This window comes from Cibotium barometz, chromosome 42 (assembly GCF_041138505.1).
Source record: "Cibotium barometz isolate CiBa-2024 chromosome 42, ASM4113850v1, whole genome shotgun sequence".
Classification (NCBI taxonomy): domain Eukaryota; kingdom Viridiplantae; phylum Streptophyta; class Polypodiopsida; order Cyatheales; family Cibotiaceae; genus Cibotium; species Cibotium barometz.
In genome coordinates, this window is record NC_141087.1 from 32,390,289 (window position 1) to 32,411,339 (window position 21,051).

Here is a 21,051-nt window from a genome sequence, read left to right on the forward strand (position 1 = left end):
AATCCATCAATATGAAAGATCACCAACAGTAATCTTGTAACTACGTCAAAAAAAAAATGCATTGGCACGTCAAAAAAAAATGCACTGGCACGATGGTGGTGGTGGTGGTGGTGGTGGTGGTGGTGGGTGGGCGACTAGGGTGGGAGACATTTAAACAAATGTAAAATTAGCCCAAGGTAGCATGGATCTAAACGCAAAGAATTTTGCCTTGTGTTTGTGTTTGGCATGCCTCGAGTGATTAAAAACATTATGAAATTACTCCAAGGTATAGCATGCATCTATACACACGAAATTATGTTTGAAATCAAGTGCTTGGCATGCTTCAAATGACTAGTGAAAATATGACATAACTCCAAGGTGGCAGCAAGATTTTGCCTCAAAATTTGTGTTTGGCATGAGTCCTATGTACCATGCATCTACATGTAGAGAACTATCCCTAAAATTCGTATGTCTGACATAGATGCAAACTTTCGAAAACGACTTCATAGCATCTGTTGAAATTTTGGTGTGGAGATAAAGAATACGGACAAAACATATATCAACATTCATTGATAATTTCGAGACAGCTACAAATACCTTTGGAAGATTAGAGACCATCTTTTTAAAAGATACACATTGCAGTTCTAAAGCAGAACTTTCTACGGCCTTCAAATGTATAAGGAATGGTGTTTTCAACGCCTTTCAAAACATATTTTTTTCCAACCTACTGCCAAGCATTAATAATAATTTCTTGAAAGGGCTTGCCAATTGATAAGCTTCTACTTTAATACCTGTAATTTACACATGTTTCAAAAGACCATAAAAATGGATACGGCTTTCAAAAATAGTACGAGAATTCAAACAGTAAAAAGGGTTACATGTAAAACACCGCATATAATGAATAAAGAGAACTAAAAGAAAGATGTTGATAGAGAAGGATGCTTTCCTCCTGCAACAGAAGCTAGGTGGAGTAGGGGCACACACATTCAAACAAATAAATCAGTAGCATTACCAAACACTGGTTGTGTTCTCCCTTACAACTGTTTCAATCACTTCTCCACGAAATTTTACTTGTCCTGCTTTAATCACCTCCCAATGAAGCCTGCGACTAAAAAGGTAGTACCATTGATGACATGGAAGAACAAAAAACTGAATGTTCAAAGGATAAATCTAAAATGGTTTTGAGGCATACAATGGATGATTAGCGTAAGTAGCTGCGGATAGAGATCAGTAGTCTTGATGGCATGAGAAGTTCCAAGTACAAAATTGTAAACCCAAAGATGTTCGAAACAAGTTGTTTATTATAGTCCTTAAGACAGTAACAAAAGAACATTCTACTACTGACAGTGCACCCATCACCGTGCATGCATAGTAGCTACATATACACTTATGTACTAGTTAAGAGTCCCTACTCTAGTCACCAAACTTTCATGAGAACATCCCAATGTTGGAATGCAATATCTGAATGCCAATGGCATTAGTACCAGCACAGGTAAGGGCAGTACACTCACTACCTAGAGAAGACACAGAAACCTGAGGGCAATTAACCCCCTCATAAACCCAAGGGGGTGACTTCACGACACACACATGCTCAGAAAGCCAAGCCTGACGCATAAAAGAATCAAATTGCAAAAAGAAAAAAAAAACTGTGTCAAAAGAGCATTTCAGAGTAAGCCTTGTCTCAGGGAACAAGGTCCCTAGAACTACTACTGCACATATGGCTCCACCAAAAGCTCACAAATAAGGAAGGAACTCACCTTAGTACAAAAGGTAGCTAGCTAGCCTCTCCTCAGAACACTATAATATATATTTATATACTCATATGTGGAGCATCTCTATACACCATACCAAATACGTTACCAGATTTGTTAGCCCATAAGATGACCTACCCGCATGAGATGTATTCTACAAGGCACCACTCTTTGTGAAGAACATTGTGCTCTCTGCTTTCTTAAGTAGACGAAAGACCTGGTAGGAATGGGATTCCTCTCTCAAACCTGAACCCAAGAAAACGGCCTACCAGAAGCAAATCCTTCATCTAGTTAGGAAACCAGATGCATGCAAAACCCCGCTAGCATAGTAAAAAGAGTCACTATACACCAGTCAATTTCCATCTGGATCAAGCTCTACATCAGCAGGATCTCCCATCCATCTCCTTCCCTCTTGCCATGCGAACTGTATTCTTAGCTTCCCATTTGCATCAATACCCCTGATTAGTCCTCTGCTTGTATGTGTTACAATGTTCCATCCCCACCTTGGTGTAAGTACAGATCGTTTCACCCTCACCCTGTCCCCAATCCTGAAGGCCTTGACCCTCTCCATTTCTGCAGGTTTGCACACCCACAGCTTCTCGAGAAAGCAGAATGCCACCCACAGATCTTCATGATCATCAATTTTGTGAACAACTCCAATGCTTGCATGTGTCACCTCACCCCATTGATGGGCAGGTGTTGAAACTGTAGCCTTGACCCTTACCCAATCCCCTATGCCAATAGGCTTCTCCTCTACAATCTCCACGTCTGCTGGATCAAGCATCCAGTATTTTTGAGAACCTGCACATGAGTAGGTTCTTAGCCTTCCATCTGCATCTATGGAGGTCACAGTTCCCACACTCTCATGATTATTTCCGCACCAACCAAACCGTGGCTGTTTCACCTCCTCTTTAACACGCACTTGTTGGCCTATCCTGAAAGGTTCTTGAACCCTCTCGAGCTCATCAGGTAGTCCAAGCCACTGTTCTTGCTCTCCGCAAAAGCCAACAAGGACTGCTCTTTCCTCATTATCGGTTTCATACGCTAGACCTTGTACCACCCCTACACTGCCAGGCCGTAAAGACTTCCAGCCGTGCTTGGGCTCCACCAAGTCTTCCTTCACCTTCACCCAATCTCCGACTTCAAACATTTCTTCTTTGACAAGATCAGCAGGATCTCCTCTCCACGGGGCAGCAAGCCCTGGAAAGGCCACTCTGACCTCTCCATCTGCATGGACTCCAATAACAACCCCCTTAGACGTGGGACTGCAGCCTCTCCAGCCCCAGCGAGGCTCTTTCATCCCAGTTCGGAATCGTACGTGTTGACCAACTTTAAAACTTGCTACCTTCTCCACATCCATGTAGTGTGTCATCCATCGTCCCTTCCTGAAGCAACTTGCAAGCTCCAGGTAACCCATCTCTGAAATGCTATGAACAACTGCAAGGCTGTCTTTGCCTGTACCATGCCAATCATAACTGGGTTTTACACCATGCGGTTTAAGTCGAACCCAATCACCTACTTCAAATCCAGAGAGACACTCAGCATCCCCAGGTGCCACTCTCCAGAAGGTTGGCTTGCCGGCAACTTTGATCTGAGAACACACACTCAAACATTATGTTTTGATAAAAAACACAAGAAATAAGTCAAAAACAAAATCCGAATCTGGTAGCTCAAAGCTGAAATTTGATGTTTTTGGCTGAAGTACCCACATTGAGAGTACCATCCATGTCTATCCTTGAAATCTTTCCAGTTGTAGCTGACGTTTCCCCACACCAGCCTAAGCGGGGTTCAGAGACAGATGCTTTCACATGTATCTCTTGGCCCACCTCAAAAGGAGCTACTTTCTCCATATCTGTCAAAGAGCAAGAGAACGGTCTGCTTTGAAAGCAAAACCCCACACCCATGTCACCCTCTTCCTCCAAGCTGTGAACCACACCAATGCTCGTCCTTGTGACATCTTCCCATCCATATTTCGGAGAGGATACCGATGCTTTAACACGCACCCAATCACCAACCTGTAGAGACAGATGCATGTATATTTAATAGGGTTATATACATACACGGATGCATAAAGTTATGCATGTACCCAAAACTTAACAGAAGAGATTATACCTTGAAATCTTCCACCTTTTCAATGTCAGCTGGGTCGGCTTTCCAAGATCTATGACCGCACAGAATGTCTATCATAAGCAAACCATCCCCACTAACCTCCGTTATGGTTCCCACACTATGATGTGTCTCCCCACCCCAAGCATACCTGGGTTCGGCAACTGACCTTTTAACACATACCCGATCTCCTACCTGCACCATCCATAAAAATCTTAAGTCCATTGAAATGAGCCCAATAATGTTTTTTTTTTTTTTTGGTGTAAGTCATGTATATTTTGGGTAGCGGAGTTTAAACTCACACACCGTCGTAGCCACTTGGGCTAGAACCCACCAACGGAGCCCAATAATCTTTAGACTCTAGCATTAAATGATTACGGACTGCTACACTTAGCAATAAATATTCAACCTTGAAAGGTTCTACTCGCTCAACTTCCTCCGGTTCACACTGCCATGGACCCTGGACATAATTCAAGTCCAAAAGTAAGCTGTTGTCTGGGCGTATGCTGTAGACTACTCCAATACTGCCAGGAGTAACAGAGCCCAGCCCATGCTTTGCTGTTGTCAGTGAAGGACGAATTCTGACCCAATCCCCGACTTGAAACTCCTCCACACGCTCCATTTCAGCTGGGTCAGCTTTCCATCCTCGGGATGCCCCTGGGAAACCTACCCTCAGAAGCCCATCATCATCCATGCACAAAACTGTCCCAACACTATCTCTGGACTGTCCACGCCAACCATATCTGCCAACAAAAAATGTTACTATTGTAAGTATCCACAAAACCCATCAACAGCATCTATCAAAAGTAATACATGCACTAACTTAAAGATCAAAACAATCGTAAGGGAATCTCACTTGGGCTCCTTAACACCAGCCTTCAACCGTACATGCTGCCCTCTATCGAGAGGAACAACTTTCACCACCTCTTCAGTTGAAACACGGGCTTCTCCTGAGCAGAAGGATACAATCAGGTGGTCTCTATCCGGAACACTCTGCACAAATCCCACATTCTTTCTGTTGGCTCCTTGCCAGCCAAATTTCGGAGCTTTTATAGTCCTCTTGAACTTCACCCAATCACCTGCCTCATACCTGCAAAATTTATTAGAAATAATGTGATATTTTCATGAAAAAATCCCCTGTATATCAGCCACCAATATAAGGATGCAACCATGCTTTCAACTTGTTAGAACTGAATCAATAAATCTTCAATCAAACATACATGATGGATGTGAGTCGTATCCCCCTATTATCAAGGGCTTCCAGAAGATCTTCTGATAGCCACTCCCGAGGCAGTATTTCGAGAAAATCTTTGAATGTCTTCCCACTGCATGTCAAAGAAACAGAAGAACAGGACATTACAAAACAATTATGTGTCCACAGGCATGTACTCTGGTGGTCAAGGGTTTCACCTCCCAGGGCAAGGACCTAGGTTTGATACCCACTGCTGTGCATGCACTATATATCCATCCAAAAAAAAAAAAAAAAGCTATACAGTGTTATGGCCAAAAACCATTTACTTGCCTGTGTGTCCTTGCCTCAACATTTGCACCTGATAGCCCCAGCATGATTGTTATCCAGTCCAAATTCTCCCTGACCATTTTTGCCGAACTAGAGGCTATATGGAATGCATTGCAGCCTTCATCATCCTAAAAAAACCACACACAAAACCCGACAGTTCTCTTAACTGATCGAAAGCACTCCATATATTCTCAACGTCGTTGTATCAGGTCAAAATAATGAAGAAACAGTGAAGCAAAACTTTATGCTGTCTGGAGACTCGCACACACAAGTACAACAAAAAGATACCACCCTTTCAAAATATTTGCCAATGAAGGCATTGCACAAGCCATTGGGGCATGCCCTAGGAGTAAGTTACCTGGCCAATTGGAGAAAACACCCTGCACAGCTATTAGATGTACCACACAATGGAGACAAATCCTCAAAGATGCCAGCCCACGAAAGTCCCTCTTATGTACTTGGAGCTGATCCTCGGATAAGTGGGCCTAATCTAGCAGGGTTAGGGGACCCTATGATTAGGAGATGGCAAGCAGATACCGAGGGCTAAGGTTCAGAATTAATAAAACTAGGCTACTGGGAGACCTGGCCAATGCTGCCACCAAGTAACGACTTCTCCCATGAGGTGTGGAGCTGCTAGATAGACTTTGTCTTGTGGATCTGAAACTTAACTAAAGGAAAATAAGCAACAAATTAATGAATAAACTGTGTAACTACAGAATTATCACACTTGCCATCATACTTACTAAAGTTTGGTTGAGCTATATGACAGTGGTTAATGAAGCAGATGAGGTACTAGGACCAATGCCAATTTGGGAAGAGTTGCCATAAGACTGGCATTTAGGGCTGCTAGCAATTGCTAATGCTAGAGTTACATGGCTTCCCAATCAAGCTTATGTTGATATTCCAACACTGCTTGTTCTGCCTAGCATTGGTCTTCAGCCTCCCTACATTTGGCTTCCTCTATTTGGCATGCCTCATCAAGTTCCCGTTGCGAGGCTGAAAAATAAACCCCAAAACCTCTGTGTATACGTATAATCTGTTAGTGTTGGTGTTTGTTAGGAGTGGTAGTCGGCTTGCATCCAGGACATGAATTATGTAAATACTCTATAGCATGTCTCTTGCTTGGTGGTGTGTGTGTGTCCAAAACTCAGGATATGATGAGGCTTTCCCTCAACTCCTTGATGTAACAATTCAGTCAACCAATGGTTTTGGCAGGAGGAGGAGGACAGGCACTTGAAGAGTTTATGACCAGCTGTCCCCAACTCTATATGTCGCAGCTCCTGGTTCAGCCTGGTGAAAGAGAGAGAGAGAGAGAGAGAAAGACACTACTTCTCATTCAGTCCTGTCGGGTGGAGAGAACCAGGCTCTTCGTCAATCCCGTAGGATAGAGAGATGTTAGGCTCTTCAATGGTCCCATGAGAGAGAGAGAGAAAGAAAGAAAGAAAGAAAGAAAGTTATATTAATGTCCACGGGAGGCCGAATCCGACCTATGGGACAAATCACGTACATCCATTTACATTCCACTCTGAGTATCGATGCCAAAGAGGCATAAAACTGAAAAAAAAAAGATAGGACTAGGCAATTGGGCTGGGCGACGACAACTGCTCTACAGTGATGGCTGCAGAGTTGGACAGCATTAGGCGTCGAGTGCTCTGCAATGCTGGCTGTAGCTGGTTAGGCTATGGTGACTAGCACACAATGGCTACTAACAGCAGGCCAGTGGCTATGGCGATGGCACCTGCTCTGCACTTGTATGGATGGTATGGATAGGCAATCAGCAACACGACCTGAGACCCCAGTGTCAAAATTCCTTACAGCTTCTATTTTTCTACTTTTCATGTATGGCATATGGAGCCTGACATGACATACATGTATGGCTTGTGTAGCCTGACATGGTGTGTCTGTGTGGCATATGGAGCCTGACATAACAGTACATGTATGGCTGGTGTAGCCTGACATGATAGTACATGTGTGGCTTGTGGGGCCTGACATGATAGTACATGTGTGGCTTGTGGGGCCTGACATGGTGTACATGTATGGCCCATAGAGCCTGACATGATGAAATTCTCTGGGACTAGCTATCTTGGAGATCTTTTGTATTTATGTTCTGGGAAGGTTTCGAAAGGATCATGAACCCTGGACATTTTATCGGATACAACTAAGCAAATGGGTGTTTCTTCCAGTCTAGCTGCACTCATGTGTGTGCATGACTTTGATTTTATCTTTGGATGACTTGTCTTGTTTGCTTGGACAATGCTTGAGATTTCTGCCTGCGTTGTCCATGGGGCCAGGGACGCCTGGGCACCCTGTGGACGTGTATGTGCACACATGTTTGGGACTGACAGGTGGTCTACATGTGTTTTGCAGGTAGTAAGTATTCCCAAAAACTAAATTTACAGCTTTATGAGTTCACATGCTAATAATTATTGGTGCAGGTTCACACTCACTTATAAGTAACCGAACAACTTACAAGTGAGTACACATTCAGCAAGACTTATTTAATACACGTGGCGGCCAAAAGCTGGGCACTGGACATTATTTAGGCCTTCTTCAAGTAGGCGCCTCCTTTTGGACCTAAAAAGCACACGAGTGAGCTATTTCCGGCGAGAAGCCTCTATTATTGAGAAAAAACTCCAGATTGGAGGGGGGCGCATGCTTTTCAGTGGTGCATGAGGGCTGTCGGCTGGTTTTCAGCCTGTTGGCAAGCTTCTACAACCAGCCATCGTGACTGAAGTTCATCAAGTGCATGGGAGAAGCTGGCCGACTCTTTCTATGTGTCTTCTACTGCTAGCCGGCTGGTTTTACAGCCTGAACAGAGGCTGGACAAGGGATAAAAACAGAGAGGAGAAGCTGGTCGGGATGATCTGGACAAGTTTCCTTCCGACCTGGAGCTTGCAAGTTTGTGTGCTGCTGCTGGTCGCATCTTTCTGTGGCTGCTGAGGGCTGGTTGACTGCTGTAAACAGCCTTCCATGGCTGGTCGACTTGCCCTGTGAGCTAGACATGAGGAAAGTGAAGACACAAGGTTGTTCCGGGCTGATGCGGGAGTGCTATGGGCTGTCCATAGTTGTCCTGCATGTTTAATGCTGAGGATTTTCAACAAAATTCTGCATATGTATTTGTTTTGCTTTCATATTGTATTGGAAGAGACAGGTGCTAGCCAGTGGAGAATCCCTCGGCACCCATGAAGTTGTATTTGGAAGCAGACTCCTTTTTGGTAATCTAACCATAAAAGGGGAAGGGGGGGGGGGGGGGTCAGCCCATCTTCTGGCCTTTAGTGTGGTGTACTGTGTAGATTTGTCATCTCTTTTTGTCTGGCATGCTTATATGTATTTTCAATTTTCATGATTGATAAGATTTTCCGTGTACAGTTGCCCTTCCGTTTACACCCAGCACAATTCCCAAGAAAGGTAGCAAGGCTCTAATACCAAATGTTGGAGCGAGCACCTACAGATTTAGGGTTAGGGTTTGCAACAACAAAGCACACATGCAATGATAGACACGATAAAGAGAGTGAGAGGCACACAACTCAATGTTGATTGAATGGTTGGGAAATGTGCCCAAGTACAAAGATAAAGTACATTGTACACCTGATAAGTGGATAAGACCATGTACACATGCACCGGAAAAAACCTCCTAGAGAGGGAAAAAGTGCCCTAGCAGACTAAGTGTTTTTAACACATCACTGCCTTTGATATAAATGTCTACATGATGAATAACATTCATAACCATAGCTCTTATCTTACATTCCCTTTTTTCCTCATGTGGATGCTCAAAAATTCTTTCAAGGGGATGGTAGGTGTTTTCCATCTTTTGAAGGGGCAGCCTATGGCTTGCCATGAATGTACCTTTTTGTACTATATAGAATATACAGAAAACTTAGCTCTCTCTCTCTCTCTCTCTCTCTCTCTCTCTCTCTCTTGCATGTTGTTCCAAGTCAAGTGTTTAGGGCTGAAAGAAGACTCCCAAAGCTTCCGCATGTGACATTGGTATCAAACCATCAAGCTCAGCAAGGCTAAACACTCATTCAGTCCCAGATGAAGGTGCACAGTAGAAGAAGAGTAACACAAGACATGGAAGAAGTTCCCAAGAGGTTGGTTGGTGGTGTTCCACAAGACCGAAGGGGAATGGCAATCCTATGAGTCGGGTGCCACATGGGGCATACATGGAAAGACTTTCAGGCAATGGTTCCAAGGGACGATGATCCTCCAAGGGGTGGAGTGAGAGCACTAGACTCCATACTCGGGAAAAGAAGACCAAAGAAAGTGTTCTAGGACAGGGGGACAAGGCAGAACATATGCACAAATCTTCATCAAATTTAGAGTGGAATTGGAGACTGGGCTTGGGTTTTAGTGAAAAGGTTGCCAGGAAAGGAAGGATGACAGGTTTGGGAATCCATGAGGAGACAAAGGAATGATGACAGTCATCCAGGGTCAGAGGTTGGAATCCCATCATCAAGTTTAGCAGAGGGGATGTCTTGTGCAAGACATGTGCATGCTCATTTTCAAGGCTAATACTTAAGGACAACAGATAAGGAACACTTTTAGGACCGGGTTTAGGAGCTTCTGAAATGATTTTATGTGTCCAGGGACCTGGCCGACAACAAATCGGCCAGTCCACACATGTTTCCAAGGCCTATATAAAGTAGGCGCATAGCTCATTGATAGCATCTCTCACCCAATTTGGGTGCTGGATCATAGAAAAGGCTTAGATAGGTGTTTTCCACCTTTTGAAGGGGCAGCCTATGGCTTGCCATGAATGTACCTTTTTGTACTGTATAGAATATACTGAAAACTCAGCTCTCTCTCCCTCTTCTCTCCATCTCTTGCTTGCATTTTGCATCAGGTTGTTCCAAGACGGGAGTTTGGGGTTGAAAAAAGACTCCCAGAGCTTCCGCATGTGACATCTACGATCTTCCAAGTCCACAACACGAGTAGAAACTCTCGTCCAGGCATAGACCCATTAAGAGTGCATCACACAACTGACCACATCACTTATATAGTGATAAGTGCCGCTATAAATAGCTAACCTGCTGCTAGTAGCCTAGTTTTATTAATTCTAAACCTTGTATCTGCTTGCTATCTCCTCATCCCACGGTCCCCTAACCCTATTGGATTAGGGAGCTTGATGATACCGAGGTCAGATGGCATACTCAGGGGAAAGAGTCATATGCGGTAATTCATGAAACAAGAAGCAATTCGATTGAGAGAGAGAGAGAGAGAGAGCGAGAGGGAGGGAGGGAGGGAGGGAGGGAGGGAGGGAGGAGAATTTGCACATATATTCACACAATAATGATAAGTGACAAGTACGAGTGATAATAATAAAACCTAGTCTACAGGAACCTTCCATTGGTATCACAGCCTATATATAACACGAAAAGAAACGTGGACACAGTGGTCGTGGGCATGCCTAGGAAGCCATTGATCTTCCAAGAAAGGGAGAAGAATCACCTAGTTGTTATCTCTTGTGCATGAATCGCGTGAGGGTGTACCTAGTTGATGGTGGCATGCTAGCCCGCGCAAACAGCCACTACCACCACTAGAAGCCCACAAGTTAATGCTCCTGGGAATGATCCTAGGCAGATTCCTGTCACAGTCAGGCACCAGGTTTGGATGGAGCAAAGTCTTTATACTTTGCAAGGTACCATCACTACCATGACCAGTTGTCTTCCTGCACTTGAAACGATGTGACAAGCTTTGAGTAGTTTGAGTAGGCTTGTTGGCCCTCAGAACCAACTATAGTTTCAAGCCATGCCTTTTTCCAAAGAGAAAAGGAATGCAAAGAAGCTATAGTCGGGAACTGGCTGGACCAACGGACTACTTACTTCGACTCGATTGGTGCGGCCGATGATCAAAGGATTTCTCAAGTCTAGATGTTCTTAAAGAAGAAGGCTTGTATCTAGTAGCGTGATTTTCAGCCCAAGAGTCACATCATTGAGTCGTGTACTTTACTCTCTCTCTAGCATTGTCTTCTCTCTCTTTATTCTCTCTCTATCCTTTTGAACACACACTCCTATGATGTCAGGAAGATCTTTCAACCCTCGTAGCTAAGCACTTTACCTGCAGCCCTACCATGAAAAGTAACATGGTATGAGAGCAAGAGTTTTAGAGCTTTTGTCTTTCTGCTCCCTACGCCAGCCTAGTCTGCAAACTATCTTGTTTCACCACACGCAAACTGCAGCTGCCTAGTCTGCAACCAGCACATCAACACAAAGGGGAGAACCTATATTAAATCAACAAAGTGCTTCTGCAAATATCATCTCAGGTCATTTTTGGGTTTTTTAATTTTTTGCAAAATCTTGCATTAATTATCATTTTTCAAAATTGGAGGCATAAATCAAGCATTAGAGTGCTGTTATTGCCTCCTATAGCATCATTTCCAAAAAGCCCTAGTTTTTGGGAAACCCTAATTTTTCGGGACATGAAGTGAAAATCTTTTATATTCTCTACAACTATGAGCTCTCACATGTTCATAGACAAGTTTAATAGCCAAGGTTTCCACACTTGGCAAATGAAAAAAAGTTCCATTTGATAAAAGAAGATCTATGGGGTTTGGTGAAGAGCACTACCAATTAAACCTCTTCCTTCGATGCCGATGTTGTTGCATGCACGGAAGCCTTGCTGATCCACAGCCCTAACCATGATTAAGAACATTGATGCTAATTAACACAAGGTTAAGACAGAGGAGAGAGAAGAAGAGAGTATTTAGTAGTGTCAAGGTTTTCTTGTATTACTATGGTACAAAAAGGTAACGTTATGCTTGTACATGATGTAGGGCTATGGTCAGCGACCTAGACCTCTTCTACATATCTTCTACTTGAGATGAATGACTGAATGATGAACTAAATGACTTATCATTTGCTGAAAATGATGGAATGCTTATATATGTGAGAAAGCTGCCGGTCAGCCAGCTGCCCTGGTGTCAGCCAGTATGCTGGACAAAAAATTAGATAAATGCTGCACTTTTTCCTGATGTGTTCCCACCTTGTCCTGGCCACCTTTGGGGTATCAGCCGCCTGCAAACAGGAGCACCTGAAAGCTGTCGACAGCACTATAGAAGCTGCCGACAGGTACCCCTACCTTCCCATGATGGTGATGCATGATGTTCATGGTGATGTTATGTTGCTGAAGATGATAATGATGAAGATGCTTTTGCTACTAATACTGATGGTTCTACTAATGATGCTGATGGTGATGGTGACCTAAATGCTTATCTTAATTGCCGCACTAATCAAGGATTAAGCTAGTTCATGCTGAAGATTAGCCATTGTACGAGCGTGCACGTGACATTCCCTTCTGCTAAACTTGATGACGGGGTGGACACTCTGTGATCCTTCCTCCCTGGACTTCTACTGACCTTGAACTGCTACTGCCTTTGACTTCGACTAACCTTGATTGATATTTTTGGTCAGAACACCCTCACTCCTGATCTCCACTTCCAAGTCTCCCCATGCCTGCGTTCCCTTAACCTTGACACAATGTTGGGTCACCTTCCGGAACTGATCATGCCTGTTGCTAGGCTTATGGAAATGATATGAGAGCTTAATGAGGTACTGGGTATGCGTACCTACCCTCAAGGAATGCTTCCTCTAGCTTCGCCTTGCAGACCACTCCATCTGCTACCCTATTGCATCCTTTCTTCTTCTGGAACCCTTGGGACATAGCTTAGTGGGCTCAACCTGAATGCTCTGATACCAATGTTGCATGCGCGAAAGCCTTGCTGTACTGATCCACAGCCCTAAGCATGATTAAGAACATTGATGCTAATTAACACAAGGTTGAGACATAGGAGAGAGAAGAAGAAGAGAGTATTTAGTGTCAAGGTTTTCTTGCATTACTATGGTACAAAAAGGTCACTTTATGCTTGTACATGATGTAGGCCCATAGGGGTGACCTAGGTCCCTTCTACATATCTTCTACTTGAGATGAATGACTAAATGATGAACTAAATGACTTATCATTTGCTGAAAACGATGGAATGCTTATATATGTGAGAAGGCTGCTAGTCGGCCAGCTGCCTTGCTGTCGGCCAGTATGCTGGACAAAATATTAGATAAATGCTGCACTTTTTCCTGATGTGTTCCCACCTTGTCCTGGTCACCTTTGGGGTATCAGCCGCTTGCAACACGAGCACCTGAAGGCTGCCGACACCACTGTGGAAGCTGCCGACAAATACCCCTACCTTCCAATGATGGTGATGCTTGATGTTCATGTTGATGTGATGCTGCTGAAGAGGATAATGATGAAGATGCTTCTATTGCTGATACTGATAGTTCTACTAATGATGCTAATGGTGATGGTGACCTAAATGCTTATCTTAATTGCTACACTAATCAAGGATTAAGCCAATTCATGCTGAAGATTAGCCATGGCAAGGGCGTGCACGTGACACATGCAAACAGTGAAGAGGAGCCCAGAACACAACAAGATCTACGTAGAACAGAGAGGACATATGCCATCAAAGCTCTTGGCTTGGGTGATGACTATTTGCATCACATTTTAAATCTGGAATGACTTGCTGAACTTGGGCAAAACTTTATTTGCTCTTCGGTACCAGTGCTAAAAACTCAAAGCTATCTTTGAAAATCACTTTCTTTGAGTTGCAACTAAAGAAAAGAGAATCTCTTGCTGTACATGTCAACAAAATGAGGAGTCTCATGACTCAACTAGCTGTAGTTTAGTCTCCAATAACTAAAGATGATGCCAACAAGGGACCAAGGGCTAATTCACACGACAAGCCAAAGAAAAGCCTTGCGGGTTATGTGGAAAAAACAATCACTTCGAAAAGAATTGTTTTAACCTAAATCCTTGTGGTGTCTGTGGGAAAAGCAATTATCTTGAAAAAGATTGCTATTCCAAGTAAAACACTACTAATATTATTGAAGAGCCTTCCATATAGGAGGCCAACTATTGTATTGACGATTAGACTTTTGAAGGCCATTGTGTGTGTTGTTTTCTTGTGTGACCTGATCTCTTGTATGTCCTTACACTTGGGACCCAATAACTGACATGTGAAACTAAAGCCATGTGATTTCTCCTTGACCAAGAAAACTGGAATGAGAAACCATGAGCCTCTATTTATCCTTGACACAGTATGAGACAACCTCTTGAGGAAGGGTTGTTTGGGATCAAGGTATTGCTTTTGTGTGTGTGTGTGTGTGTGTGTGTGTGTGTGTGTGTGTGTGTGAACCACCTCCTAGAGAGTGGTATTGTGTTAAGTGTCAGTGGATAACTGGCTTGTTTGTGTGTGAACCCACTCTTAGAGGGGTAAGAATAATACATAGATATTTACGTGTGCCTGACATATGCAGTGATGTCACAAAGGCAACCTTTGTAACCTATAAAGGTGCATGTACTTCATTGAAGAAATCAATCAATAGTCACATCATTGACTTCTCTCTTTATTCTCTCTCTATTCTTTTGAACACACTCCTACGTCATGAAGATCTTTCAACCTCCATAATTGAGCACTATACCTGCAACTCTACCATGAAAAGTAACAATCTGAACTTCTTCGTACTTATCTAGCGCAACACAAAGTGGAATCTTTCTACGCCATGGCGATGTTTATGTTGGGTTTTATGCTGTGTATGCACCCAGAGGAGTTCCGAGTGCTAGTGATCATCAGTAGATTACTGGGGCACTTTTTACTTCAGTTAGTGGAGGTTTTTTCCCCCAGTTTAGCTTAGTTACACTTATAAACAGTTTATAAGTGTTTTGGTCCACCCGGCACATTTTATGGCCGGACATGTGAACACGTCTTTTAGGTCACTTTATTATGTGGCTATTGTACTTCACATTATCAACTGAATACACAACAAGAGTCGTGTTCTCTCTCTGCTTCCCCACGCTTGTGTTTGCAGTACCTCCAAACCCTAACCCTAACAGCTGAAAGCCTTCATTTGGTATCAGAGCCTCCGGGTTGGTCTGCCCTTGCCCTTGCCCTTGCCCTGCTCGTACTGTTCATCACCATCTTCAGTACTGCACTGCACGTACAGCTTCTCCTGCAACAGCCTTCCGTACGAGTTCGCCGACAGCAGCTACTGTCCTGCCCCGTACACCTGTACCTGCCCGTACACAATCAGTGCCGCCTTCAGTACCGTACTGTACCTGCATACAGTCGACTGCAGCTGCCGTGGACTTGCTCACCCAGCTCCGTACGGCACTAGTCGACTGTTTCCGTATTGTACTTGTTACGAGTACCTGCAGCTACCTACGACGTGTACCTGCTGTGTACCTAGTCGCCCTGCTCCGTACAGACCACGACTGCAGCCGTACAGTCAACGTACCTGCACAGTACAGCCGACCAGAATCTGCTACGTCAACAATCGAGTGCAGTTTTGCCTTCTGCTTCCGTACTGTACCTGCTCGCCCAGCTTCCGTACTGCTTCCGTACAGCACCTCGACTGTAGCCGCTGTGTACCTGCACAGTACAGTCGACTGTACTACTGCTCAGCACAGTAGTGGTAAGCATTACATATTTTGAATTTTGGGCATTTTTATTTTCTCTGTGAAAATCTTCAGGCAGATACAGGCAGACTTTCTTGCAAAGAAAACTCTACAGGTTTCTTGCAAGGTTTTGGGTGCAATAATTTTGGGCATTTTGGGCATTTTGGCACTGTGTAAGCCATTTTTGCTGCTCTACTCAGTCAGTGGTGCATTGTGTTGCACATTCAGAGGATTGAGAGTGCAGGCATATTTGGGTTAACTGTATTCAGTGGAGTACAGTTGCTTTCAGGGTTCTTGCTATTGGGTTTTTTGATACACAGGTACAACATTGTGCATTGGCATAATGGCAAATCAACATCAGAGTGATGTATTCACGTATTTGTCTAAGGAAGACAAATTGGACGGCACGAACTACTCCTTGTGGAGTTTTATGCTGAAAAATGTGCTTGTGGCATTGGGATTTTGTTAGTGGTGATGAACCACGTCCAGGTCCATTGGCTCCAGAGACTCCTCCCCAAGGGGGTGCTCGTGGACGAGGACAACAGGTACAGGCTCCAGGTCAGCCATTGCCTGTTCAAAGGACAAATGCTCAGAAGACATGGGATGCCAGAGATGCACAAGCCTTGTCACTCATTGCATTGTCAGTACAGAGGTCTATTATACCTCATATTCGTTCAGCTGGCTCTTCACAGAATGCATGGGTGACTTTGGAGCAGATGTATGCTGCTCGTAATAATGAGGCTCGGATCTCATTTTTGAAAAGAGAGCTGGAAAATCAGAAAATGCATGAAGGAGATGATATGTCTAGCCACTTAAACAAGCTGCAGGATTTGAGAGAGCAACTCATCAATGTGGATGAGATTATTCCTGAAACACAGCTTGTGTCCACCATCTTGCACTCTTTGCCAAGATCTTACTTGGCTTTTCATACCTCTTTGAACCTCAGCATGAGGAATGCTGTTGAACCCCTCAAGTATCAGGAACTTGTTGCTCTCTTGCTACAAGAAGAGCAAATGAGGAAGAATATGAATATGAACACGAGTGCTGAACAAGCATTTACTACAGGTCAAAAGGGGAAAGGCAAATCTCAGCCAAAGAGTTCAAATCAGAATTCAGGTGATGGTGGTTCATCTCAGGATACCAAGAAAGGTGATGGACAGCCCAAGAAGAAGGGCAAATGCCATTACTGTAAGAAGCCAGGTCACTACATCACAGAGTGTAGAAAGAGGATTGCCAAAGAGAAGGCAAAGGAATCTGGGATGTCTGTAAATGATGCCTCTAAAGCTCCTCCAGAGACTGCTTCTTTTGTTGAGGACAGGGATTACTGTTTCTATACATGCAGCTATGATGCCTCTTGGTCTTCACAAGCACTCAGTATGACAGAGCATGCATGTACTTGGTATTTTGATAATGGTGCTTCAAAGCATATCACATCTCGCAGGGATTTGTTTTGTCATGTAGGCCCTGCCCCTGTTGGCAAAACTGTTCAGTGTGCCAACAATGCTTCATATCCAGTTCGTGGCATTGGGAAGATTCAACTCACAGCCATTGATGGCTCCATTCTTCGCCTTACGGATGCCTTATATGTACCAGGGATAAAGAAGAATTTGTTGTCCATTTCTTCTTTAGCACATTGTGGTATGCAAGTCCACTTTGATGATGATAAATGCATGGTCAGAGACAAAGCTAATGCTTTGACCTTGATGCTTACTGGTACATTATGTCATGGACTTTATCAGTTGGATGCATTTCAGCCAGTGGATCAGTCTGCTTATAATGCATTCACTCTTACTCCAGCTATGGTTGATGCGGAGTTATGGCATGCTCGCATGGGGCATGTAAATTTTGGTAGTCTTATGATTATGCGACATAACATGTTTACAGACCTACCTCTTATGGAGAAGCCTCCAGATCACATATGTGAAGGATGTATTTTGGGAAAAATGCATCGGTTTTCCTTCCCACGTGATCAGGCTCTACAAGCAACTGCAAAGTTGCAGCTTATACATTTATTGATGACTTCTCTCGTATATGATGGGTCTATCCATTGACACAGAAATCACAGGTATATGATGCATTTTTGGCCTTTGTAGCACTTGCTGAAACAGAGTCAGGATGCAAGGTTAAGACTCTCCGTTCTGACCGAGGGAGGGAATATATGTCACACATGTTGAATTCCTTTCTTGGGAGTAGAGGTATAAAACATCAGTTTACTACTCCTTATACTCCACAGCAGAATGGGGTTGCAAAAAGGAAGAATCGGTCACTCATGGAGATGGCCAGATGTATGGTAAAGGCAAAGAGGCTACCACATATCTTTTGGGTGGAAGCTGTCATGTGTGCTTGTCATATTTTGAATCGATGTCCCACAAAGGCATTGGTTTCCATTACTCCTTTTGAGGCTTGGCATGGACGCAAGCCTTCGGTATCACATTTTCGTATTTTTGGGTGTCTTGCATATGCACACATACCCAAAGAGTTGAGGAGGAAGTTAGATGATAAAGCCACAAAATGCATTTTTGTTGGGTATAGCCGTGAGAGCAAAGGCTACCGGTTATATGACCCACTATCCAGGAAGATATTCACTAGTCGGGATGTGATTTTTGATGAAAAATCAGAAATATCCATGGCTGGTTATGATGCAAATCAAGCTGAAAATGATGTGTTTGAAGGTCTACTACCTATGGAGTTTCATTCCACAGTTGGTGATCCAACTCATGAGGGTACAAGACAGCCAGCAAATCATGAAGGTGGTGCAGAAATTCAGCAACAAATTGAGCCAGAAGCTGAACCAAATATGGGGCAGCAAGCACCACAGGTCAGACACATACCTAGATGGTATTTGAGGACATTACAGGACAGCCATCTAGAGGGTCCTCTTGCTGGTCGTACTCGTAGGGAGACACGGACCAATAAGCATGCACACATCATGGATTTGAATATGGTTATGGCAGCCAGTTTACAGGATGATGATGAGCCTGATTCATTTGTGGATGCACGAGACAATGTGCATTGGAACAAAGCCATGCAGGATGACCTTGATTCTATTAAAAGGAATCAAACATGGGATTTGGTTGATCTGCCCAAAGGCAAGAAAGCCATTGGTACTGAATGGGTCTATAAGTTGAAAAGACATGCAGATGGATCCATTGACAGGTACAAAGCCCGTCTAGTTGCAAAGGGCTATGCACAGAAGAAGGGCATTGATTATGAGGAGACATTTGCTCCTACATCCCGTATGTCGACACTTAGGTGTGTCATTGCATTGGCAACACATCGTGGTTGGGTTGTTCACCAGTTGGACATAAAGACTGCTTTCCTACATGGGGACCTCGAGGAGGAAGTTTATGTACATCAGCCCATTGGTTTTGCAGAACATGGTCATGAAGGGAAAGTATGCAGGCTGAAAAAGGCCTTGTATGGTTTCAAACAAGCTCCACAAGCTTGGTATGCAAAGATAGATGCTTTCCTACTCACTCAAGGATTTGTGAACAGTCCATCAGAAGCCACCTTGTATGTAAAGAAAGAAGAGAAAGATCTGCTGGTCATCAGTCTTTAAGTAGATGATCTCTTGCTCATGGGATCAAATGATGACAAAATTGCAGCTTTTAAAGAGATACTGCAACAGACATTTGACATGTCTGATTTGGGGCTCGTACACTACTATTTGGGCATACATTTTGTGCAGGATAACAGAGGCATTGGGTTGTTGCAATCTCGGTATGTTGCTAAACTTCTAGAGAAGTTTAAATTTCAGGATTGCAAGCCTATTAGCACTCCTATGGAGCCAGGGATGAAACTGTCGCTACAAGATGACAGTATTTCCTTTGATGCCACTACATATGCTCAGGCTGTTGGGTGCCTTATTTACTTGTGTACTACACGGCCAGATATTCAGTATGCAGTCTCTCAGTTGAGCAGATTCATGCACAGCCCGCGGTTATCACATTGGCAAGCTGTGAAGCGTGTATTCCGATATTTGCAGGGTACCTTGTCTCTTGGATTGCTTTATCCTGAGGAGGGTGACATGCAGTTATACCGTATACGCTTACAGCGATTCAGATTGGGCTGGTGATTTTGATACCAGACATTCCACTAGTGGAAATTGTTTCTTTCTTGGCTCTTCATGCATTTCTTGGCTAAGCAAGAAACATACCACAGTGGCCACTTCGTCTTGTGACGCAGAGTACAGAGCAGCCTACACTACTACTGTTGAGTGTGTTTGGCTGTGTCGTCTCATGTGACTGATATGGATATTTCAGTGGAGGAGCCTACACCTATCTATACTGATAGTCAGAGTGCCATTGCTGTGGCCAGGAATCCTATGTTTCATGCTCGCACGAAACACATTGAGATTCACTATCATTTTGTTCGGGAGAGACTCCAGGCAGGTGATATCAGTCTGCTTCCCCACGCTTGTGTTTGCAGTACCTCCAAACCCTAACCCTAACTGTTGAAAGCCTTCAGTTTACACATGGGTCAGATCTAGATTACAAGTTGGAGGTCTCTAGCAATGGACCCAAGACTCTAGAGGATGCTATTAAATCTTCCCAACTAATGATAGTATCCATGGTCACAAGCGCAGTCCGCGAAAACCCCAACACGGATTTGGCAATAAAAAGCGCCATTCTGGCCTTTTACCACCTCTGAACAGTGTTTTGGGAAAAGCCCACGCACAAGACGGAACCAAGGTGAGAATGGGGATTTTCCACACAAGAAGGGAGATGCTCAAGGATAAAAGCATTTCTCTGAAGAAGGTGTCAAGTGTTTAAACCAATATTTGAAGCCTAGGCACTTAACAAGAGCTTTTATGGGCTTCGGTTATCATAAAAAGGTTCATGGCACCCTACATGGACATGTGGGCCACCTTGTTGGGCCCACGAGGACAATAAACACCCACTTTTGAGAGAAATTTTTAAAGCTTGGACACCAAAGAAGGCGAGTTTTATCATTTATAGAGACTTTGGCTAAACAAAGCAAAAATTTGGATATTTTTAGCAAGCAAAGCCACTTTTGGGAAATGGGAAAAAGGAAACGCATAGCCCATATTTTTAGAGCTGGCCGACCTAAGCTAAAAGGGGCTGGGCTGAAGCATTGAAAAGAGGAATGGGCTGCTCTTTGAGGACATGCGCACAGGGACATAGGCCGGCTGCAGCAAGTTCTCTCTATTCTCTTGACTTTGAACAGGCCAACAGCAGTACTGTCTTCGTTTTTTCTGCTCGCCCTCAAGCTGGCCGACAGCAGTGCTGG

General features: G+C 43.9%; 1 protein-coding gene across 1 annotated transcript in view; it reads right to left on the reverse strand.

Moving 5' to 3' along the window:
* Window positions 1-1,260: 1,260 nt before the first annotated feature.
* The window catches only part of LOC147614387 (E3 ubiquitin-protein ligase KEG-like), a 56,206-nt gene continuing 36,415 nt past the window's right edge, over window positions 1,261-21,051 (reverse strand). Inside the window, exons 10-16 of the mRNA XM_086780938.1 lie at window positions 5,359-5,483; window positions 5,057-5,161; window positions 4,693-4,926; window positions 4,246-4,579; window positions 3,843-4,031; window positions 3,440-3,745; window positions 1,261-3,321 (exon numbers count right to left, since the gene is read on the reverse strand). Coding sequence (XP_086637064.1) covers window positions 2,083-3,321; window positions 3,440-3,745; window positions 3,843-4,031; window positions 4,246-4,579; window positions 4,693-4,926; window positions 5,057-5,161; window positions 5,359-5,483 — 2,532 coding nt within the window. The 3' untranslated portion in view covers window positions 1,261-2,082. The remainder of the gene's footprint in view (window positions 3,322-3,439; window positions 3,746-3,842; window positions 4,032-4,245; window positions 4,580-4,692; window positions 4,927-5,056; window positions 5,162-5,358; window positions 5,484-21,051) is intronic.